At 40.3% G+C, this 25,513-nt stretch overlaps 1 protein-coding gene across 2 annotated transcripts in view; it reads right to left on the bottom strand.

The window, feature by feature from the left end:
* Positions 1–25,513, bottom strand: part of SCAF4 (SR-related CTD associated factor 4) — a 63,397-nt gene that overhangs the window by 21,512 nt on the left and 16,372 nt on the right. Inside the window, exons 2-16 of one of the 2 annotated variants that reach the window (XM_049785748.1) lie at positions 24,970–25,053; positions 24,461–24,505; positions 21,859–22,020; positions 19,537–19,672; positions 18,451–18,590; positions 16,995–17,171; positions 13,523–13,692; positions 12,416–12,537; positions 8,903–9,057; positions 8,137–8,222; positions 6,817–7,007; positions 4,218–4,318; positions 3,695–3,808; positions 2,813–2,969; positions 854–1,011 (exon numbers count right to left, since the gene is read on the bottom strand). In XM_049785748.1, coding sequence (XP_049641705.1) covers positions 854–1,011; positions 2,813–2,969; positions 3,695–3,808; positions 4,218–4,318; positions 6,817–7,007; positions 8,137–8,222; positions 8,903–9,057; positions 12,416–12,537; positions 13,523–13,692; positions 16,995–17,171; positions 18,451–18,590; positions 19,537–19,672; positions 21,859–22,020; positions 24,461–24,505; positions 24,970–25,053 — 1,998 coding nt within the window. The remainder of the gene's footprint in view (positions 1–853; positions 1,012–2,812; positions 2,970–3,694; positions 3,809–4,217; positions 4,319–6,816; positions 7,008–8,136; positions 8,223–8,902; positions 9,058–12,415; positions 12,538–13,522; positions 13,693–16,994; positions 17,172–18,450; positions 18,591–19,536; positions 19,673–21,858; positions 22,021–24,460; positions 24,506–24,969; positions 25,054–25,513) is intronic. The other variant, XM_049785749.1, reaches the window with a different exon arrangement.

Raw genomic sequence — 25,513 nt, 5'->3', positions numbered from 1 at the left:
TAAGAATATTTGCCTTGCATGCGGCCTACTCAAGATAGTCCCGGGTTTAATTCCTCGGTGCAGAGCCAGGTGTCACTCTGAATACTACCGGTGTGGCCCCCCCAAACAAACAAACAAACAACAAAAGAGTACTGATAGATATGAAAGTCTTCCTTAGAACCAGCAATGGAAAGGTTCAAAGAAAGTTTTTTGTTTTTGTTGTTTTGGTTTTTGGGCCACACCCGGTGGTGCTCAGGGGTTACTCCTGGCTGTCTGCTCAGAAATAGCTCCTAGCAGGCACGGGGGACCATATGGGACACCGGGATTCGAACCAACCACCTTAGGTCCTGGATCGGCTGCTTGCAAGGCAAACACCGCTGTGCTATATCTCCGGGCCCAGGTTCAAAGAAAGTAATAATCCCCTTACTTTGAGAAAAATCACTATTATAATAATTCAGATTTTATTACTCTGACCCCCAGGGTTTTTAATTCTTAATTCACTAGTCCATCAAATAATGAAGACTTCACACCAATACATCAATCCACCCATAAATGCCATTTCTTTAAAAAGAATTCATGATAGCACCTCCCAAACTGAAAACCAAGATAATTCTTTTCCTCAAACTGGCTTCGTTTGGGTCTAATACAACATATGAAGTCCCTAACCAAAGGCACAATACAAGAAACTAGCTGAAATATTATAATGTAAAGGACTAAACTAATCTAGACAAATTGTGAAGCAATAGGAATTTATTTTGCTTTTGTTACCATTTACTTTAACTATGATTTTAGACACAAACCTATAGTAAGAACTAGAGCTACACATACACATACCAAATACTTGGAAGTTACAACAATAGCCCCACATGCTCACCTGTGGAGGAGGGACTGTTATAGGTGCAGGAACTGGGATAGGAGGGACAGGCACAGGTAAAGGTTTAGGGATAGGTGATACTGGTTCAGTGTGCGAGGGTTCTGCTCCTCCATTCTGAGCAACCTCATTTTCGGGTTTCTTGGAAATTCCTTTCCAATCTACGAGTAGCCAAGAAAAGTAGTAAAAGTTTACTATGTTTAGTTGATCATTTTGAATCTAGAAATGATGTTTGAAATATTGAGTGTGTAAAAAACCAGCATAAATTCCTATGCTACTTATAGCATTTATGCGTAACAATAGCAATTATGCAAAAGAATTCATATTAAATGCCAAAGTTGTTGCCTTGGGTAGGGGTACATACCTGGACATGTTCAGGGGACAATATAGGGCGTCAGAAATGGAACCGGGTTGGCTGTGTGCCAGCAAAGCACCTACTCACTGTATTATCTTTCCTGGCCCAAAGTTCTAAGCACTACTTATTACTCAAACCCAGTAATAGTAGGTCCTATTAGAATTTCCATGATAATATAGAAAAATTTGCCCATATACCTAGTAGCAAATAAGACCAAACTCAGGCACACCTGGCTAGAGTCTATGTTCTTTTTTTTTTTTTGGTCATACCCGGCAGCGCTCAGGGGTTGTTACTCCTGGCTCCATGCTCAGAAATCACTCCTGGAATGCTTTGGGGGACCATATGGGATGCCAGGATTTGAACCAATGACCTTTTGCCTTACCTTCATGCTATCTCTCTGGCCCCATTGAGTCTATGTTCTTAACTGCAATTTGTGGCTTTTGAATTTAAAAACTTGGGAGGAAGAATTCTCATACCACAATATGCCAGAAAGCCTAGCATATAGTAGGTGGCCAATGTAAATTCACTTAAAACAAATCTGAACTTACTCCTGGCTTTGTACTACTAGCTACTGACAGTGCTCAGAGGGCCATCTGGGATGCCAGGGATTGAATCCGGTTGTCTGCAGGCAAGACAAATGTCCTCCCTACTGCACAAGTGTTCTAGTCCCAATTTCTAAACTTTTAAGTCCAGTGTCATGTTGTAGAGAGGGAAGAAGTAAATACAGAAGTATCTAGTATTGTTTCACTTCAAACCCTTACTCTGCTGGTACTCAATTGGACCATGCCATGCCATGCCATGCCATGCTCACTCCTTGTCCTGGGAACGGAGTATCTATGTCTGAGCCATGCCTATACATATAAAGTTATCTGCCCACCAATGTCTACTCTAGCATTTCAAACTGCTCATGATCACAAAAAAACATAACTTCTCATTTTACATATTCATGTCAGACCCAGTCGGGCTAGAGACAATACTGAAGTTAAGGCTCTTGTCTCAAATATCAGAGCACAATGGATGACCATAGTGAAGTGAACCAGAGTCAGATAATACAAGGCATACACTTTAATCTTTGTACTTTATCTCTATCCCCAAATTATTCAATTGATCTGATCATTTTAAATAAAGTATTCTATATAAGATTTACATATATTATAATAATTAATCTGGTTCCGGCAAGAAAGCACAGCAGGTAGGTGCTTACCTTGCAAGCAGTAAACCTAGGCTTGGTCCCTGACCCTGCCAGAAATGTTTCATGTGTGCAAAGGAAAAAGTTCAGAGAGTCAGGCATGACCCAAAAACCAAACTTGCCAAGCATACAACTGACCTGGGTTTTATTCCTGATACCACATATGATCCACTCAGCACAACAGGGTGTGGCCCCCAAACAAAATATTTAATAATAATAATAAAAAATAAACACAATTATTTATCATTTCATACATGTCTACATTTTTCCCACTATACACTAACTAGCAGGAGACATTTGGGTACTTGAGTAACACTGGGTACTTGAGAAAACAAAATCTAAAAAGTCACAGTGCAACAAATAAACACTATTAGCCTTGAAACAGGTGATTTTAAAAAAATAGGAAATGTTTCTTTACCTGGATTAAGTGTATCACTGTCTAAAATTCCTCCTTCACAAAAGCTCTCCAGTTCTTCAGGCTTGACTTTGTCCCATGGAACATAAGTAACACCAAGTTCTACATCCCAATACTGCTTATAATCTGCCTTGATTCCTTTGTTTAAGGCCCAGGCAATCTATTTCATCATTAGTTAATACAAAAGAAAGAAATGAAGAAGAATATTACATGCTGTGAATTAACTGTTCCCCAATACTCTAATCAGATCTGGGCAGCAATGGGGGAAATCTGGCTAAGCCTTTTCCCTAGATATCAGTTTCATTTAGCACCAGGAAAGAGATTACCTTGATCCCACTTTGTCCGAGAGGATGTTTGATTGACTGGCATCAGCATCCTTACTCCTTCAACTAACCTTCTCCCTCAACCCAGCTTATTGGGGAAAAACTATTATATTAATTTTAATTTTTTTCTCGGAAAGGCTAAAAGCTCAGCATACTGTGGATCACTTTAAAAAGTTTTGGGTACCTCAACAATTAGTTAATATTAGATGAGCAGATTTTGTGGCATAATGTAAGGGCAGAATAGGATTCCTATGAACTTAAAGCTTTCTGTCAATGGTAGTCTATATGAGGTGTGTTAACAAAATTTAAAAATAGCAGCAAGTTCAAACTTAAAAAGACAAGATAAAATGATCTATCAAATGATATACTGAAATTTTAAATGAAATACCATTAATCTAGCTACGAAAAACTTCAAATACATACCTAACACTCCAAATTACATGTCAACAGATTAGAGATAACCATTTTTGAAACCCAAGAATGTAGCTTTGAAGCAACCAATACATATAATAATTTTATGTAATATATTTTAAAATTACATTGATAAGGAATTAAACAATACCTTTATAGATTTCTGGTTCACTTTATAATTTCCTCGGCTCAATTTCTGCAGGGCACGATAGGCATCTTGCCTATGAACCATAACAATATAGGCACAACCTCTGGGAGGAATCATCTGCATCAAAAGAATTTCAGTATTATAAAACATAACAAAAGCGAAGGACAAACAAGGTAAACCAAGCAATTAGTTCAAACAATGGGGTGTGTGCACGCATACACACAGTTTTATATATGTTAAAAATTAAGTAATCCTGCAAACTGGAAATTCAAGTTTGCTCAATTATTTATGAACCAACTTAGAATTCTCTATCATAGCTATGTTACTTTTCTAGAGTAATGATTTCAAATTAGGTACAGAGAGATGGCTCAATGAGTCCAGCACATTTTGGGCTCTTCATACAACTTTGAAAGACAGCCTTAAGCTCCTGAGAGGCATGTGGCCCAAAATAAGACAAAAGGATAAACAAAAAGATTTTTAAACGATAAGGGGATTAAAATCACTAAGTAATTTAATAAATACTCACATTAATTGATTCAATTGGACCGAACTCTTCCAATAGACTGGCAACGTCCTGTTGGGTAGTCCTTTTGTCCAGCTGTCCCACCCAAAGTGTAGTGCTACACACTAAAAGAAAACAAAATTATAGTCAAGAAAATAAGCAGCAATGTACTTACATAAAATAATTATTGTGGGGCCCGGAGAGATAGCTCAGCGGCGTTTGCCTTGCAAGCAGCCGATCCAGGACCAAAGGTGGTTGGTTCGAATCCCGGTGTCCCATATGGTCCCCCGTGCCTGCCAGGAGCTATTTCTGAGTAGACAGCCAGGAGTAACCCCTGAGCACCGCCGGGTGTGGCCCAAAAACCAAAAAAAAAAAAAAAAAAAAAAAAAAAAAAAAAAAATAATTATTGTGGAAATTTGTGTGAATGACACTGATTCCTGACTCCACAAGATTAAGCCCAAATCCCAGATATTTTGAAAAATTCTACAAACAAGATTACAGTATACTTCTAAAGCTAGAATAAAGAAGAAAGAAAAACAGACAAGGGGGGGATTGGGGTGGGGGCTTTTAGTAGGCACAGACTTAAAAACAATGGGGGGGGGGGCCTGGAGTGACAGCACAGCGAGGTAGGCATTTGCCATCCAAGTGGCCAACCCGGGTTCAATTCCCCAGCATTCCATATTGTCCCCTGAGCCTGCCAGGAGCGATTTCTGAGTGCAGAGCCAGAAGTAACCTGAGTGCCACCTAAAACCAACCAACACCCAACACCCACCCACACCCACACGCACTCACACACATATACATACATGTGTGTGTATGTATGTATGTATGTATGTATGTATGTATGTATGTATGTATGTATGTGCCAAGTGATATGAAGCATAGCATATTGGGCAGGGCATTTGTCTTGTAAGTGACCAGAGTTTGATCCCCGGCATCCCATAAGGTCCCCAGAGGCTGGCAGGAATAACCTGAGCGCTGCTGAATGTAGCCCCCCAAAACAAAAATATACATTTATTTATTTTTCTGGGAACAAAGAAAAAAAAACTTGCCCAAAGTTATTCTGAGAGTAAACAACAAAGGAAAAACTAATTCTAACTAAGCTGAACTCAATGCTCTCTGTTCACTTAACAGTTTTCAAGGGTCAAGAGGCAAGTTTACTTTTTTGTTGTGTGCTGTTAGGTTAGGTTATTATCTAAAGTTTTACATGTGCCCTAGCCAAATTAAAAATTAATTAAAGGAGGGCCAGAACAGTGGCACAAGTGGTAAGGTGTCTGCCTTGCGTGCACTAGCCTAGGACGAACCGAGGTTCAATCCTCCGGTGTCCCGTATGGTCCCCCACACCAGGCGCGATTTTTGAGTGTATAGCCAGGAGTAACCCCTGAGCGTCATCAGATGCGGGTGTGGTCAATAAACCAAAAAAAAAAAAAGGCAATAAAGAAAAATTTAATTAAAGGAGGCCGGAGTAATAGCACAGCAAAGTAGAGGTTTTGCATTGCACATGGCCAACCTGGGTTCAATCCCTCGCATCCCAGAGTCCCCCAATCCTCTCAGGAGAAAGTCTTGAGCACTGCAGGACGAGGCCCAAAATGAAAAACCAAACAAATTAGTTACAATAGCCACTGATATATCAAGACTGTGTAACACAAGCAAATCAACATGTTGAAAACAAATGAGATTCAACACGCATTTAAGTTAATTTACTTCATAATGTTAATCAGTATGTTCTATTATTATGTATCTTTGGAAAATGAAGTATGAATTATAGGGAGCACATGGGGGTGAAGGCAGTGGCATATAACCTTCTCAGCATGTACAGAAGAGCTAGTGGTGTTCACAGTTTATGTTTCATATAGATTCAAGACAGATTATATTGCATATCTATGCTACTCTTGTGCACTCCATACTGCTGATAGCTGGCTCAGAGTACAAAAGTAAATTCAAGGGTGTACAACAAAGCACCAGCAAAACACAAGTGGGATTTTGCTAGGTAATAAAATATTATTTAACTCAATACTAATACTAATGAATAAAAAAATTTAACCTTTACTCATTAACAAAAAACAAATATGAATGTACATTTTAAAAATGTTTTTGCATTTGCAGTGCTGAGCATGAAACTCAGGGACTTACAACATACAAGAAATACTCTTCTAGGGCCGGAGTGGTGGCGCAAGCCGTAAGATGTCTGCCTTATGCACACTAGCACAGGAAAGACCGTGGTTCAATCCCCTGGCATCCCATACTGTCCCCAAGCCAGGGGTGATTTCTGAGCGCATAACCAGGAGAAGCCCCTGAGTGTCACGGGGTATGGCCCCAAAAACCACCCCCGCCCAAATTGATATACTCTTCCACTGACATAAAGAACATTTCTTTTTTTCTTTTTTTGGGCCACACCCGGCGGTGCTCAAGGGTTACTCCTGGCTGTCTACTCAGAAATAGCTCTTAGCAGGCACGGGGGACCATATGGGACACCGGGATTCGAACCAACCACCTTTGGTCCTGGGTCAGCTGCTTGCAAGGCAAACACCGCTGTGCTATCTCTCCGGGCCCATAAAGAATATTTCTATACCTGTGACAAAAGTAAAACATACAGTAAGTTAGAATATAAAGACTAATTTACCACTAGCAGTTTCTGGTTTGATTTGAGGAAGGCCTTTCTGTCGGCGTTCTCTTTCTTTTTCTCGATCCCGTCTTTCTTGGGATCGAGATCTAGGAGAATGTCTGCGTCTATCCCTGGATCGAGATCTAGAACGTCGATGTCGAGACCTTCGTGATCTAGAACCTGATCGGGACCGCCTCCTTTTTGGTGACCTAGTATTTTTATAAGAAAGCATACATAGCACATAAAGGGAAAAATGTGGAAAATAAATATATATTATTCTGAAAGAGAAAAACTCATTTACTAATTGCTAAGATTTCAATAGCAGGAAATGTATTCCTAAGATGTAAACTAGGTTGAAAATTAGAATATGTTTTAAATATTTTGGAAAAGTTGCTAGTTATAAAAATGCATCTCATCTTCAGGCCATTGCTCCAGTATTAACATTCTATTGCTGATGCAACAACTGTGTTACTGATCCTACCCTAATCAATAATTGTGCCCTACCCTAGGGTGTGACCTGGTAATAGTATATTAGATTATTTCTTACTTTGCATTCTGCTCCCACCCTAGGGTGGTACCTGATTCTTGTGTATAAAAGCAAGGGTCTGTGGAAGGCTGGGACTAATTCTGGGATTGATTCTTCAGCCTTATCCACTGAATAAAGTTGTTATCTCCTGAAGCCTAACTGCCTATGAGTTTTCTACCTGTTGCTCTCCTGAACCCAGTGGCAGACGTGTGGTCCAAGCTGAAGGAGAAAGACCTCATCCTCCATCCCACCATCATCCAGCCCCATCAAGGGCTGGCTTGCAACATTAGACATTTAAGTACGAGCCAGGGGTGGTACATGTTGACACTAATGTGTTAAGTAATTTCCTTGTAGTGTATAAAGCTAATTGTCAGCACTGAGATAGATGGCTATTATTATCATCAGCTTCTTCTTGGTGTTCTTTTATTTAGTAATAAAAACAATCTAATCATATTACTTATTTTCTTTCCACCTTAGTTTATTAAAATTGCTCATAAACTCGAATGTTATTTTTATAATTCCATACTAACTGCACAGTCAAGAGAGCACTGAAATTCTGCCCCATTCTACACGCATGTCCACAGACCAAGTGTCACTATGTTGTTATTGCTGTACTGGTGACTGCACCTGGTAGGATGGTGCCAAGGACCAAACCTAGGGCCTTCTAAATGCAAGGCATGTGTTTTACAGTAAGCCTCATCTCTGCAACCTCTAAGTTACCGAAGAACCACTGTAGATCTGAAATTAACAGTTGGTTTTAATCTTCTGTCTCCTCTAAAGGAGACGGGATCAGAAAACTTTCCATAAATTACCTCGATGCTGACCTAGATCTTGACTTTCTATTATCAGATATATGTCGCTTAACCTCTTGGATGCAAGGTTGTTCCACTTCCATTTCCTGTGAAAAAAAAGTTAAAATAAAAAATAAATCACCCCATCAACTAATATGGAAGTAGAAGTAAGAAGGCAAACAGGATAAACTCTAAAACATTTTAAGTCATACATAGCTTGCTCTTAAACACCAGTTATCTGTGATTGGAACAAAAGCATAAAAGGTAGGGTGTTTGTCTTGCACACACAGCCAACCCAAGTTCGATCCCTGACATACAATATGGATAGTCCTAGTCTGTCAGGAGTAATTTCTGAGCGCAGTCAGGAGTAACATCCCCTAAGCGCTGCTGGGTGTGCCCCCTTGCACCACTAAAACAAAACAAAACAAAAAAAAAACAAAAGAAGAAACAGAAAATAACAGTTGTCTTTTAGGGCCCGAGTTATAATAGTACAATAGGTAGGGTGCTTGCCTTGCATGTGGCTGACCTGAGTTCCCATTCCTGGCATCCCATATGATCCCCAAGCATCTGGGCTGGTGAGTACAGGGCAAATGCCCTACCACTGTGCTATCTCTCTGGCCCCCAGGAGATATTCTTAGTGCAGAGCCAAGAGTCACCCCTGAGTGATGCCAGATGTTTAAGGCCCTCCCCTCCCCTGGCCTTCAGCCAAAGGCAGACCATGAGCAAAGCATAATCAGTATATGAGACTGCATAGCAAAAAAAGAAAGCCTGAGAATAGATGTTTTACCTGATGTGCCTTCTGCGTAAGTGGTTCATTCTGTGCTTGAAAAGAAGCCTGGAAAGGTGGTTGCACAGGTGGAGGGGGAATCACAGGCTGGGCCATGGTAGGAAATGGAGGTGCTGCAAGAAGGCCAAACCCTGGCATCTGTCCATTAGGAGGAAGTGGAACCTTCCATAAGATAAAAAAAAAAAAAAAGTACATATGTAAATCTTAATTGCTACCAAAAATAATTAGAAAAAATTCTACTTAAAAATTAAGGGCCGGCGAGCTAATGCCCGACTCTTTGGCATCCGAGCTAAAAGGGCCAAGGAAGCAGCAGAGCAGGATGTTGAGAAGAAATAAAGTGTGTTGTTGTAGCCAAAAAAAAAAAAGTTAAGGGCCAGGAGGGGTGGGTGGGGAGGAGGAAGATTTGGGACATTGGTGATGAGACTGTTGCACTGGTGAAGGTGGGTGTCCTTTATATGACTGAAACTCAACCACAATCATATTTGTAATCAAGGTGTCTAAATAAAGATATTAAAAAAATTAAGAGCCAGAGGAGTGGCACAGCGGTATGGCATTTGCCTTGCACGAGGCTGACCTAGGATGTACCGCAGTTCAATCCCCCCACGTCCCGTATGGTCCCCCACGCCAGGAGTTATTTCTGAGCACATAGCTAGGAGTAACCCCTGAGTATCACCAGGTGTAGCCCAAAAACAAAACAAACAAATTTAATATATAGTAAATGAATTTGACCAAGGAAAGGCAACAATGACATTGGTTGATAACATCCAAGGTAGAATTTCCAAATAACTGTCATACAGACAAGTTTAAAATAAAAGCCCTATGTAACTCACTTCAAAATTTCAAACACAGGGGCCAGAGGTATAGTGCAGTGTAGGGCATTTGCCTTGCACGTGATCAACCCTGGACGAATCATGGTTCAATTCCTGGAATCCCATATGGTCCCAAACCTGCCAGGAGCAATTTCTGAGCACTGTCAGGGTGTGACCCAACACCCAAAACAAACAAGTCCCAAAACAAAAACAAAAACCACCACCCACCATAAAATTATAAACACACAGATGTTTTACGTATTTCCAAACATATCTGCATATATAACAAAGCAATGTGACAAACTGGACTTAATACTCGACCTACATCTTGGAGGTGCGGGGGACATGACCGGGTTTGTGGCAACATTCAGGGATCACTCCTTGCAGGCTATATGGGATACTGGGAATTGAACCTGGCTGCCATTGTAAAAATACTACCTTACCCACTGTACTATCTTTCTGGATAGCATGAAGGTAGGGCATCTGTTTTGCATGCAGAAGGATGGTGGTTTGAATCCCAGCATCCCGCATAGTCCCGAGCCTGCCAGGAGTGATTTCTGAGTGTAGAACCAGGAGTAACCCCCAAGCTTTGCTGGGTTCGACCCAAAAACAAACAAACAAACGAACAAAAAATTGCTCCTGGCTTAGGGGACCATATAGGATGCCGGGGAATGGTCCGTCCTTGGTGAGCACTGGCAAGGCAGATGCCTTACCGCTTGCACCACCATGCCCCAACTGGTTCATATTTCTTAAGTTTTCTTCAAGAGAAATTTGAACTTCTACAGCATCCTCTTTGGTTTTGTTCTTGGATAACAACTGGTGATACTCAGGGAAAAGCTTGTGCTTTTCCCCGAGCCTCAGTCCTTACACACCCCTTTAAAAAAATTACTATTTTTGGCTTAAATACTGTCAATGATTTCTCATGGACATAATTCCAACACCACACCATAACAAGTGAACCTGGTTTTACCCAAGGACCCCAGCTCCTCTTTCATTTTGTCCACCAATTGTGGTCAATGAATTAGTCTATACATGCTCTTTTAAGATTTGGATGACAAAAACAACAACAATCACAGAAACCACAACTTAATATATTTATTTTGTCTTCTGACCCATCCCTGGAGGTGCTCAGGGGACCATATGAGGTGGTAGAATTGAAGCCAGTTGGCTGTGTGCAAGATAGAACCCTACATGTTTTATCTTGCTCTAGCCCTAACTTATTTCTGCATGTCCCATTCCACCGTCAATACAATAATAATAAAAAAAACACCAACTAACTGTAATGTAATTAATTATATCACACAGATATTTTTTATAATTTATTACCAAATTAAAAGGGCTATTCAATTTGTGTTAATAGTACTTTGCTTGAGAAAGATCAATGGGAGTAACAGTTTTCACTAGCCAAAAGAAATTTTTAAGTACTTTCACTTTTACAATTAAAGACAAGAAAAATGATATTATTTACTATCAGCTTTGAAGTTTTCCCTGTGCCCCCAAAATAATTATAAGTGTATTTCCCAGTGTTCATTCCCAGGACCATTTTTTCATATACTCACTGTATATTTATCTGATCACGACTATCTTAGTCAGTTTGTGTGAATTTTTCCACTCAGTGACAGGGTTTAAATCCAGGGCCTCAGACAGGTAAGGATTGTGTGGTCTACTATCATCTTTTAATCCTATTTTAGGTTTTCTGTGTTACTTGTTACTTTAGGCTACTTTTGAGTGTAGTAATCTGTGAAAGTTTTGCCAAAGATTAATGGCAATCCTTTCTTTGTTTTATGCTATTTTAATTAATGGTATTTGAATGGTAGAAAAAACATTTATAAAATAAATGAGAGCTTTTAGTACCTTTCTAAACTAAGGCTATAAAAATGTATTTTCCTGGGGCCAGAGCGGTGGCGCATCTGCTTTGCTGGTGCTAGCCTAGGACACCGAAGTTCGTTCCCCTCTGTCCCATATGGTTCCCCAAGTCAGGAGCAATTTCTGAGCGCATACCCAGGAGTAACCCCTGAGTGTCACCTGGAGTGGCCCAAAAACAAATAAACAAACAACAAAAAAAGTAGTATTCTCCTAAGGGTGTGTCTTCACACAACTGAGACATACAATTGTAATGAAAGTTACACAACAGTTAACACACAATTGAAAAAAGTACATAGATCCTCTAGATTGAAGTATAAGGAAACAGACATTAAAAACAGGCACTGTCCTCATTTCTATAGTTCAATAGTCAAGTTGGAAAATTCTCAATAAATCTACTTAAATAGTTGCAATGAACAAGTCTTTGCTGACTGCTGAAATTATTCATTGTCCTGAAGTATTTTTACTGTAGATTTCCAACTGCAACACTGAACACGAGAACAAATAGTTCCCTTAGGCAGTGATCCACATAAGTTTCTTCTAAGACCAACTGCACAGACCAGTTTCCTACAACAGAAATGTGACTTCTGTACATCATTTTAACTAAAATCTAAAATGCCAATTTTACTATATTAGGAACATGTGAGTTTTCTTAATTACAAAACCCACCTCAAAAACAGCTTTGTGTTTACCAGTTTTTATGGAGCTATACTACTTAACCAACCACAGAGCAAAATAGTGGCACAAAAAGTATAATCATACATACATCCTAATAAGTAGTGTGTGTTACACCTCAGCCATAAAACCATGCTCTAATGACCAGTCATTTATTAAACCTCAGCCACTTCCCATACCTGATGGTGTACTGGATCCTGCTGTACCGGCATCATTCGAGGCTGAAAATGATCCATAGCTTGCGGCTGTGCATATGCTGGTTGCTGCATGCCATCTCCAGGAAACCCACTGACAAAGAATGAATTCTTTTTATTTGTTCAAAAATTATTTGACTTTACCATTTCTATACTACAGAAAGAGAAAGTGTTGAAACACTTAGTAATTAACACTTATAGACTCATACTTATACTCAATATTATCACCAAAGTTTTAATTTTTTTGCTTTGGGTCACACCCAGCGATGCTCAGGGGTTACTCCTGGCAGGCTTGGGGGGGGGGGGCATCTGGGATGCTGAGGATCAAACCCATGTCAACAGCATTTAAGGCAAATGTCTTACCTATGGTGCTATTCACCTTGGCCCCACAAACCTTTTTATTGGAAGTGAGTGATTGGGTGGGTGATAGGGGTCCAAACCTGGCAGCACACAGGAGTTACTCCTGGCTCTATGTTTAGAGCCTACTGCGCAGGCTGCAGGGTGTTTGCCTTGCATGCACTAACCTAGGACAAACTGTGGTGCAATACCCCTGCGTTCCATATGGTACCCCAAGCCAGGGGCGATTTTTTTTTTGGGGGGGGGGGGGGGTCATACCCGGCGGCAGCACTGAGTTACCCCTGGCTCTACGCTAAGAAATAGCTCCTGGTAGGCTCGGGGGACCATATGGGATGCCAGGATTCAAGCCATCGTCCTTCTGCATGCAAGGCAAATGCCCTAGCTCCATGCTATCTCTCTACCCCCCAGGGGCGGTTTCTGAGCCCATTGGCTAGGAGTAATCCCTGAGTGTCACTAGGTGTGGCCCCCAAACAAAAACAAAACAAAACAAAACAAAAAGCTAATCCTGGCAGGTTATGGTGACCATACAGGATGCTGGGAATTGAACCTCAGATGTCTACAAGGCAAATGCCCTATCCACAGTGCTTAATTGTAAATCTGAAAGATTCCCCTCTCTCCATTGGAGATAAAAACCCTACACAAAAAAGCTATACTGAATTTTTCTTTCACCCAGTTTTACAAAAACTCCCAGCTCTGCTATTGAGTCAGAAGCAAGAACGTACTATGGTGCCTGTGGAGGAGAAGTGGCAGGTGCTGTGGCAGCAGCAGGCATAGCAGTCGCCAGAACAGGAGGCCCAGTAGCAACAGGCGCAGTGCTGGCAGCAGCATCTTCTTTCTTGGACTCTTCCATAGCTTCTGGCTCATCATCATAATCAAACCTATCAAGTAGCTTCTAGAAGAGAAATAATCGATAGACCATTAAACAATTTATATTGTGATTTACACACACACACAACTAAAATCCAAAGAAAGCATTTACTGTCACTTTTCTAATAATCTTTTTGTTTGTTTTTGGGCTATAACCTGCAGTATTCAGGGGTTACTCCTGACTCTGCATCCAGTTGTTCCTGGCAGGCTCGGGGGACCATATGGGATGCTGGGGATGAACCGAGGCTGGGCACATGCTAGGCAAAAACCTTACCGCTGTGCTATCACTCCAGTCCCCTAACAATCTTATTCTAACATACTCTATTCCTTAGGACTGTGACTCAGATATGGGCAACTTTTACACTCATATAACTTGGAAGACATCATTTTTTTATTATGCTTCTCTTTGTTATTCATGTTCATGTTTATGTTTATTTCAGGTAATCTGGCAATAAAAAATATTTTTCTGAACCACTAATAAGTTTTGTACACAGGAAAATGGTGTTCCCTTTCAGTCAGCTTTATGACAGTCACTATAAATACCTACAGGAAAAGTCTGTATTGAGCATTCAAGAAAATCCATATTAAAAATAAAAAGGTAAAAAAAAATTAAAACAAAAAGGTGGTAGTGGTGGGTGAAGTGTTTGCCTTTGCCTCTTCAGTTATCCTTTAGAAGCCAAAACATTATTCTCTAAGAAGACCCCCCCCTCCCCTGACAAATGGTAGAGTCTGTAGTCCTAAGGGCTAAGAGCTCCTTCTTATGAATTCAATCCCTAGGACTGCCCCACAAAACAAAAAAAATTGTCCCAAATTGTTAACTTTAAAACAACCATTTTAGGGGCAGGAGAGAGCACAGTAGTAGGATATTTGAGTTGCATGAGGCAGACCTGGGGAGGGACAGTTCTATTCCCGGCATCCTGTATGGTTCTCCACATTGCTAGAGGCTATTTCTGAGTGCAAGGCCAGGAGTGACCCCTGGGCACCACTGGGTATGGCTCAAAAACCAATCAATCAATAAATAAATAGTTAAAAATAAAAAAGCAACCAAATATTTTAGTCAGAAAAAGACCACAGAATCTTGGCAAATCTGCTTAAGGTAAAACACCAGAGAAATTAAATTCAAATTAACTAGGTAGGATGTAACTAACATTGCTATTTATAACTTCTCCACAAATCCTAATTACCACTATAATTAAACACATAACAAGAAAAGCCACAATGGAGGGCACATCAAATTTAGTTACCTAGAGTCAACTAGAACCAAGAATCTATACCATGATCATTTACAAGATAAAAATATTCTCAGAGGAGGGGCTAGCGCACTAACAGAGCAGGTAAGGCCCTTGCCCTGCATGCAGCAGGCCAAAATTTAATCCACCATATAGTCTAAGTCAATCAGAATTAACTCCTAAATGCAGTTAGGGGAAACTCTTGAGCCCTGCCAAGCATGATCCAATAAACAAAAAAAGATGTCAAAGATATTGTTAAATAAGTCAGATTTTATCACAACAAAAATGTATATATTTTTAAAGTCTTTGAGACTTTGTATCAGTATATCCTAGCTTATAGATTCTATCCATTCCTATAGATTCACACATTTTTTAATTTCTGCTCAAATTTATCTGGAAAGCACGCTACCACATACTTTAGGTTAAATCTATATGCCAAGTTGAATAGATTATGGCCACCCCGTTGGTTCATGAGATATAAAAAATGGTCATACATTTACCTAATTACTGAGGGGGGACTTTCATGTGCTTGACTTTGAATAAAGAAATGAAGAGAAAGATAAGAGAGCTGAAGTGCATGCTTATGAATGCCAAGAGGCCTGGGTTCAATCCCCGGCTTGACATGAGCATGAGGGAGAGAACAAGGGAAAAAAAGGAAAGGAGGGAAGGAAGAAGTGGGGAGAGATGAAAAGAAATTTTATTTTCTAACATGGGTGAATCATAATTATCTGAAGGCTTAAAGAACTAGGACGTAGGTTTGCTCAAGATAACAATATAAACTCTTAACATAATTTCTTGTCTGCCAGTATTCCCTACCTTTCTGTTGTTATTTTTTTGGGCCAACCCAGCAGCACTCAGGAGTTACTCTTGGCAAGTTTGGGGGACCGTAAAGAATGTTGGCTACATGAAAGGCAAATGTCTGCCTGCTGTGCTATCGCTCTAGCCGCCCTTCCACTGTTCATTTTTAATCAAACACTTTTTTTTGTTTTGGGGCTATGCCTGGCAGTGCTCAGGGGCTACCCCTAGAGGGCCATATATGGTCCCCTGCGGACCATACAGAACGCCAAAGATCGTATCTGAGTTGGTTGTGTGCAAGACAAACTCCCTACCTGCTATGCTATTACTGCAGTCCTCTAAATAATCACTGTTAATTTCCAGATTCTATAATTATGTAAGTCAATTCCTTAAAACTAAATTTCTTCTTCCCTCCTCTCACCCCAATTACTAGTTCTGTTTCTCTGGAGAATTCTAACACATAAGACAACTTCTAAGTTGGCATCCCCTGACAGCAGAGTCAGGAGTAAGTTATGAAGAGTGCTCAGTATTACTCAAAAACCAAAAGCAAATAACATAAAACAAAAACAAATTAAACCCAGAAAAGAGTGAAGTCATTTGAATTAATACTCAACAGGTTACTGAGTGTTATATTCTTAGTGATAATCCTTAAAATAAGTGTAAGGCCAACAGAGCAATTGGAAGACAATGAACCAACCATAAATACTCCTTCTATAAATACTTAATAGCAATACACCTGAACACAGATCTAGGGCTGGAAAGATAACACAGCAGTAGGGCATTTGCCTTGCACTCAGCTGATTCAGGACTGACAGTTCAAATCCCCGCATCCCATATGGTCCCTTGTGCCTGCTAGGAGCGATTTCTGAGCACAGAACCAGGAGTGACCCCAGAGCGCTGCCATGTGTCACCCAAAAACCAAAAACAAAAGCAAAAAGTAGCCCTAAACCTGTTTGTCCTAACAGTGAAGCAACATGTAAACAAACACCTTTATCTACACATAAAGATCAACTGAAGAAAATAAAATAGCAAGAAATAAATTCAGAGGAGATAAACAGCAAAATGTTACAATGGTCACTTCCAAATTTGTGTGTTAATGGTGAAAGATTTGTTTATTTTCCTTACGGTGATTTTTTTTTCTTTGAATGAAATGCCAGATTCAACTGACTATTCAGTATTTGGATGTTGAAGAGTGAAAAATGCCTCAAACTATACACCATAATACAAAGAAGCTAGAAAAGGGAAAGGGTTTGCCTGCTTGAATGGTACAAACAGCAGGGTGGATTACATGAGAGAGGTGTACCTTGTCAAAGGTGGTTTTCTGTTCAGGAGCAGGGAGAGCAGCCTTCTGGTCTGGTGTTTGTGCAGGAGCTGTCTTCAACTGAGCTGTCATTGCCTGAACCTGAGCCATCACAGCATTGTCAATAGCAGGAGACTGTGGTTTTGGAGGCTGCTGAAAAGTCTGAAGGATCTGCTGAAGCTTAAAGAATGGGAAAACTGGTAAGTCATGGAACAAAGTGTAATCCCCAAGGTGTTTTGATGTACCAAAATAAACAAACAAAAACACCAGAAAATTAGGAATTCTGGTTTTCACCCAGGCGGCCTGAGTTCGACTCCCTCGGGGTATGGGAACCAAGAGAAAAAAAAAAGAAAAAAGATGGGGCCGGAGAGATAGCATGGAGGTAAGGCATTTTGCCTTTCATGCAGGACGTCATAGGTTCGAATGCTGGCGTCCCATATGGTCCCCCGTGCCTGCCAGGAGCAATTTCTGAGCCTGGAGCCAGGAATAACCCCGGAGCACTGCCGGGTGTGACCCAAAAACCACAAAACAAACAAACAAACAAACAAAAAAACAAAAACAAAACAAGCACCAAAAAATAAGTTTGTTGTGAATATATCAAGAATACAATACACATTAAATGTATGCTGACCCAATGATAGAAAATGATGACCAAAAACAAGAAAAAATACACGAAATTGTGAATAAAGTCATTATATGTATATCCTAGGGAGATTTAAAAGTTATCTCCCAAGAAATAAATAAAAGTTATCTCCAATTTGAATAATTTTGGAACCAATTGGAAATGCTAACTGTGAGCAACAACACAGCATAAGCTTGGAAGCTCCTTTCAAAAAAAACACTGCTCTTGGGGGGCTGGAGAGATCGCACAGTGGGTGGGGAGTTTGTCTTTCATGTGGCCAACCTGGGCAACGCCCAGCATCCCATATGGTCCCCTGAGCACCGCCAGAGCTGATTTCTGAGCGCATAGCCAGGAGTAACCCCTGAGAACCACAAAGTATGGCCCAAAGACAAAACAAACAAACAAAAAACCACTGCTTTTTCTTTTCAGTGTAATGTTCTCTCATTTTTTTTTTCACTTTCTCCACACATACCCTATTCTTCCTATATGTTACTGATTCCTTTCCTAGTGAAGGCAATTCTAGCTGGAAAAAGCAAACTAACCTTCTCCACTGAATGAGTTCAATAATTAGGAACTGGCTGAAATTAAGAACCGACAATTGTGCTTAATGGACAGAAGTTAAATTTCTTTTTTTTGGGGGGAGGGGTTCACGCCCGGCAGCGCTCAGGTGTTACTCCTGGTTCTTTGCTCAGAAATTGCTCCTGGCAGGCTTGGGGGACCATATGGGATGCTGGGATTTGAGACACCGTCTGTCCTGGGTCGGCTGCATGAAAGGCAAACGGCCTACCACTGTACTATTTCTCCAGCCACACGTTAAATTTCTTATAGGTAGTTTACCTGTTGGCTTTGTGTTGACTGAAACAGTTGAGCTACAGCAGCAAAAGCATCAGAACTGGGCAGCTGTGGTACTGCTGCTATAGAGTTCGTAGTGGTTTGTGGGACGTCAGAAGAAACTTTAACTGGAGGTGGCGGTGAACCTAGAAAAGATTACAATAAAATTTTGAGAGAACTGGAACTCACAGATTCTCCTTAAGTAGGCTAGGGAGATGGCTCAAAGGGCGAGTGCACATGCTCTGTCTGCATGCTAGTGGTTGAGGTTTGACCCACAGCACTACATGATGTCCAGAACACCAAGCTGGGAGCAGCCTCAGCTAAGTGTAGCCTCAAAAAAAAAAAAAATCCATTTAATTCCCTGACTAAACTAAGATTCTTATATAACTAATTCTATACACAAAAATTAGGTTGTTGTACATGGTATATTAAGAACTGGAAATTAACTTTTATTATAAGAATTGTGAAAAGGGATATGGTGCAAAGGTAACATTCATGCCTTTCCACATATGAGCACCTATGTCTAATACCCAGAATACCATCCAAAGGAAAAACCATACTCTTCCTTTTAAGAAGCAAATTTAAGTTACATGGTAAAGGGAGACTCCCGAACACTCAAGGACTCCACCTGGCAATTCTTAGGCAAAATGGTGCTGGCAGGCTGGTACTTCAATGTGAGGAGGATCTAAGACCTCTCAGTACCTGAGCACTAGGGAATTCCTAGGACAGCTCAAGGATTGCTGAGTGTAGAGCCAGGAGTAACCCCTGAGCGCTGCTAGGTGTGACCCAAAATCCAAAAACAAAACAAAAAACTTTATTTATTGATTCACTGATTGGTTGGTTGGTTTCTGGGCCACACCCAGAAGGGCTCAGGGGTCTTCCTGGCTCTGCACTCAGAAATTGCCCCTGGCAGGCTGGGGGGACCATATGGTATGCCAGGACTCAAACCGGGTCCCTCCCACGTTGGCTGCATGCAAGGCAAATGCTCTATCACTGTGCTATCTCTCCAGTCCCCCTGTACTAAAAATTCTATCAAATGGATAAAACATCAGGCTCATTTCCTCAGCTCACAGAAATACATACCATACATACCTTCATTATTAGTCACATTTTCTGCTACTGGGGCAGCATTACTGGTTCCTGCTGCCATGTCCAAAAGAGGCTGAATAATTTCAATTTTGAATACTCCATTTTTCTGCCAGAGGTTTAGCACACGAACTATTTTACTCTGTTATGAGAAAGCATAAATATATAATAAACATTTGCATGATTACATTATACCTCTTTAAGAAAAACATCATTAGGGCCAGAGCAGTGGTGCAAACGGTACGGCGTTTGCCTTGCACGTGCTGACCTAGGACTGACCGAGGTTGGTTTGATCCCCCTGTGTCCCATATGGTCCCCAAGCCAGGAGCAATTTCTGAGCACATAGCCAGGAGTAACCTCTGAGCATCACCAGTTGTGGCCCCAAAACCAAAAGCAACCATCATCAAATTACAAATTGGTTAACAACTTTAATTCTTCAATACTGTGATCTGAACTTTTTCAGATAGGTGGGCCACATCCAGCAGTGCTCAGGACTAACTCCTGGCTATGCACAGGAATCACTACTTGTAGGTTTGAGGGACCACATGGGATGTTGAAGGTTGAAACTGAGTTTGGCCATGTGCAAAGCAAATGACCTACATACTTTACTATTACTCTGGTCCCCATGTGATCTTAAATTTTAAAAAGAGGGAAAAAAACTAAGAATAAGTGTATTTAAATTTTTATCATATCTTTTCAAAATAGTTTTATCTGAACTGAAAAGAGAGTACATGTTAGATTGTACCTGAGTTCAATTCCTGGCACCCCATACTGTTCAAGCCCCTGTTAACAGTGATTTCTGATTAGGGAAAAAAAGTTCTATCTCAGAAGTAAATGAAGTAGCAATTCTTTATAAAGATTCTATTTTGTTTTGGACCCATATCAGGAGGTGCTCAGGGTCCATATGTGAAGCCCAGAACGAACCCTGGTTGGCTTCATGAAAAGCAAGTACCTTACCCACTATAATATCTCTCCAGTCGCTCTTCAGGCTGATTTTAGTAATTAAAGCATTTAACTAGGCTGTACTGGTAAATCATTTTGTGAATCATTATGTATGAGGAAAATCCAAAGATGTATTTAGGTACAATTCTTATTTCCTAATAAAGATTCTTTTCTAGTTTATCTCTCAATAGCATTCCTCTAAGAATATAAACAGAATTCATAACCTCAAATTTATGTTGTTTATTGCAAATGTGTTCAACTCTTCATTATTCTTTTTTTTTTTTTTTATCTTTCTAACAATTATTCTAAGTATGGTTATCAATGCCATTTCCATCATGTACTGGTTTGCCATGTCTTTTTGTTTTCAGTTAAACCAGTTACTTAAGTCATTATTAGTCTTTTTATTCTGGAATAAGCAAAAAGATCACTCCATGATGTCTTTTAAAAGATGATACCAACTAGAAAAACAGTATAATGGGGTACGGTGCTTGCTCTGTACAAAGCCAACCTGCATTCAATCCATGGCACTAGACATTGTCTCCCAAACTCCCACTCCCATAGAAGTGATTTCTGAGCAGAGCCAGTAGTAAGACCGGAGCACAGCCAAGTGTGGCCCTCCAAAACAAGAAATAAATATTAAAAAATAATGGGACATGGAGCCAGAGCAAATAGCACAGTGATTAGGCCATTTGCCTTTTGATCCCTAGCATCAGATATGGTCCCCAAGACCTTCCAGGGGTAATTTCTGAGCACAGAGCCAGAAGTAATCCCTGAACACTGCCCAGAGTGACCTAAAAACAAACAAACCAAATGATAGCACAGTGGGTAGGCACTTGCTCAAAATGGGTTTGATTCCTAGCATTCCTTATGGCCCCTGTACAGTAGGGTAATTCTTGAATGCAGAGTAATGAGTAACCTCTGAGCATTGCAGAGATAGCCTCAAAGTAAAAAAACATAATGTTCTTTTCTTAGCTCACCAGCACAGAATTTATGAAGGACTCTCCAAGACAGATCAATTAAGTGATCACTACAGGAAAAGAACTGGATTTTGTTTCAAACACACAGAAGACTATGATTCTCTTTTTTTTGTTTTTTTGGGTCATACCTGGCAGTGCTCAGGAGTTACTCCTGGTTCTACGCTCAGAAATTGCTCCTGGCAGGCACTGGGTACAATATGGGATGCCGGGATTCGAACCACCATCCTTCTGCATGCAAGGCAAACACCCTACCTCCATGCTATCTCTCTAGCCCCTATGTTCTCTTTTGAGCAATAAAGCAGACTTCAAATATCTAATATACATTTAAGGAGATTCAATATTTAAATCGATGTAACTTAAGCAATCATAAAAATAAAAACAGCATATTTTAATTCTTAAATAACGATACCTTATCTTCAGATGGACAAAGATACAAATATTGGAATGTGGCGGTTATATTTTTAGAGAATCTTGGCCCAAAAACATCTTTATCAGTTCCAAATTGATGACGAGACTGTCGTACAATTGAGTCAATTACATATAATCCTGGAACTTTATATTCAGGCTTACACTATAAAAGAGAAAGTTGTAAAGATAATGCAAGGAAAGCAAAATCAAAACATGAAACCCTTTAACTTCACTTTCATGTAACGTCTATTCCAAAACTTCTTCAATATTTAGTTGTTATTGGCTAATTTGCAAAATTTCCCATAGATTTGTATCTAACTATAATCATCTTGATCCTTCTCTATCCAATATTTTCTACCCACACATAACTTCATAGAACTATCATTACATTTTAATCATAACTTTTTATACAACCCACACATTGTGATAATAGCATCCTAATAAAAAATAATTTTTACCTTTTAGAATTTTTTTTCACATTTTCTTTACCAAGAAAATCTGTATCATAGTAAAGAGAAACAAAAGATGCCATTTTTGGGGCCTGAAGAGATAGCACAGCGGTGTTTGCCTTGCAAGCAGCCGATCCAGGACCAAAGGTGGTTGGTTCGAATCCCAGTGTCCCATATGGTCCCCTGTGCCTGCCAGCAGCTATTTCTGAACAAACAGCTAGGAGTAACCCCTGCCGGGTGTGCCCCCCCCCCAAAATAAAATAAATAAAATAAAAAAGGTGCCATTTTTGGAATATAAAAATAACAGGTAAGAGGAACTGACATACATTTTTGGTGGTAAACCTTTATGAAAGATGATTTAGCAATTAAGGAAAAAAGCTGTTTTTAATTTTGCGGCATTCCCAATACTAAAGTAGTTTATTCCTGGGTCTGCTGCATTCAGGATGCACTTAGGGGACCCACATGCAATGAAAAGGAATCAAAGGCCCAGAGAGATAGCACAGCGGCGTTTGCCTTGCAAGCAGCCGATCCAGGACCAAAGGTGGTTGGTTCGAATCCCGGTGTCCCATATGGTCCCCCGTGCCTGCCAGGAGCTATTTCTGAGCAGACAGCCAGGAGTAACCCCCTGAGCACTGCCAGGTGTGCCCCCCCCCCCCAAAAAAAAGAAAAGGAATCAAATAAACCCAGGTTAGTCATGTGCAAGGCAAGTGACTTAACTGCTGTACTACTACTGTCAGAGCCAGAAATATATTATTAAGAAAACTAAATGCGGGCCCAGAGAGATAGCACAGCGGTGTTTGTCTTGCAAGCAGCCGATCCAGGACCTAAGGTGGTTGGTTCGAATTCCGGTGTCCCATATGGTCCCCCGTGCCTGCCAGGAGCTATTTCTGAGCAGACAGCCAGGAGTAACACCTGAGCACCGCCGGGTGTGGCCCCCCCCCCAAAAAAAAAACAAAACTAAATGCAGGGACATATAGATAGTACAGCAGGGTAGGGCAATTGCCTTGCATGGGGACAACCTAGCTTCGCTCCTTGGCATCCCATGTTGGGATTCCACTGGCATCTCCTCCTGAGCCTGCCAGGAATGACTCTAGAGTACAGAATACACAGTCAGCATTGCCACTGTGACCCAAAAACAAACAAAAATGTGAAAGAATCTGGTTTAAATCATTATAAAAGTCATGTGATAAAATACTTCATGTACTTTTATGATAAATTTTGAAGGATTACATGTCTCCATCTCCCTCATGTACAAAGAAGAAAATATTCTTCATTTTGTATTTATTGGGGTAGGGGAGGAGAGAAGCCATACCCGGCAGCACTCAGGGTTACTACTGGCAGGCTTGAAAAACCATATGGGATGTTGCGGCTTGAACTCAGGTTGGTCCCGGGTCAGCCATGTGCAAGGCAAACACCCTACCATTGTGCTATCACTTCAGCACGCAGGTAATTTATGTCCCCTGCTCCTCATTAGGACCAGAGAGCTAGTATGGCAGGTAGGGCCAACCCAGTGTTAACCCCTGGAGATACCTATAGTTCCCCATCAGATGCAATCCTTTGTGCACAACCAGGTATGCCCCCAAAACCAAGCAAAAACAAACAAAACCCCCAAAATTCAAACATTGTCATCTCCTGCTTCTCCCGCTTTAGATACTGGATGTTGGATATCCCCTCTTTCCAACAGTACTCAAAGACCATGCAAAAAAAAAACATTTATTTCCACATTATATTAACATGTTCATTGTTGAACTATTCCTGGATGGGAGAAAAAAAAATAAAATGTTTAAGTTTCAAGTACTCAGTACTCCAAGAAAAGACATGTGCTCAACAGAGTTATAAAGCAGCATAAAATGGTAAAACTGAAAAAATGGCTTAATGGAAAAAAGGTAGAAAATCTTTACAAAGTGATTTCATCTTAAATCCTCTGCAATGAGTTAACTAACACCGCAGTAGACAGGGCAAAGGGCATAGGAGGCATATCAGGCTTGGACGAAACTGCTGCTTACAGCGCCAACCAACATCATGTAAATGCTCAACCAACAGTTCCATCTAGTGGCAACCACTTTGTGCAGTGGCATCAGAAGAAAGCACCCAAATTACAGCTTACAAGGTAAATCACATATATGAATCCCAAATAAATAATATGATAGTTACCTTTTTGATGAACTTCTCTACTATTTGAACTACATGCTTATAAAGCTGAAAAGAAAAGAAAATTAGGATTAAACTTACATAGTCCTTTCAAAAATGATCAATTTCACTTAAATGCTAATGATCAGAATTTCAATAGTTCTCAAGATTATACATTGAGAAAGAAATCTATAGTCAACAACTGAAAAAAACTTAAGCAGAGGAATAAATTAAAATAGAAACTGTAAAAACTGGGGCTGGTACAATAGCAGAATGGGTAGGGTGCTTGTCTTGTACACGACTGATACATTACATATGGTCCCAGAGGAAGGGAGGGAGATACTACAATATAGCAGAAATATAAATGAGGAAAATATTTTTATAAATACATATACGTAAATAAAAATTATATACCTTCAACAAAAAATGATTAGTGCTCTATAATACAAGCCAAACTGGCATGGTAAATTCTCATATACCACAATTATATTTTCAAAATTTTGACATTTTTCAAGTTTAATATACTTTTTTACCTTAATAGCCTTAATAGCAGCTTTTGTTATAAGTATCATCTTGGCTCGAGAGATGGGAGGTTTCATATCCATGAGTGAAAAGAGCTTTAAAAACAAAAATTAAGGTAAAATTTGAGTTGAATTACCTAGTTACAAAGATATTATAATCTATTAAGTAAAATAATCTTTTGGGCCAGAAAGGTACTATAGCAGGTAGGGCATTTGGTTTTGATCCCCAGCACCCTGTACGGTCCCTTGAGCACAGAGCAAGAAGTCCCAAGCACCTCTGGGTCGCCCACACACCAAATCAGGAATGGGGATGTGGGGAGGGGAAGGGCTGAGGAGATAAAGGAAAAAAATTCATATTTAGAAAATGGAAAATAAGGAGGGGGAGAGAGCACAGCAACTTGCACATGGCCAGAAGCCCAGAACTCCACGCCGAGCATCTCCAGGAGATTCCTGAGTACAGAGCCAGGAGTAAACCCTAACATTCCCCACAAAATACAGAGGAGGCACCAGAAGATAGCTCAAATGGTAGAGCACCATCCAGCATATTTAAGATTCC

The sequence above is a fragment of the Suncus etruscus genome, chromosome 13 (assembly GCF_024139225.1).
Source record: "Suncus etruscus isolate mSunEtr1 chromosome 13, mSunEtr1.pri.cur, whole genome shotgun sequence".
NCBI classification, from domain to species: domain Eukaryota; kingdom Metazoa; phylum Chordata; class Mammalia; order Eulipotyphla; family Soricidae; genus Suncus; species Suncus etruscus.
The sequence above is the reverse complement of the archived record's forward strand: the minus strand, read 5'-3'. Positions and strand labels throughout refer to the sequence as shown.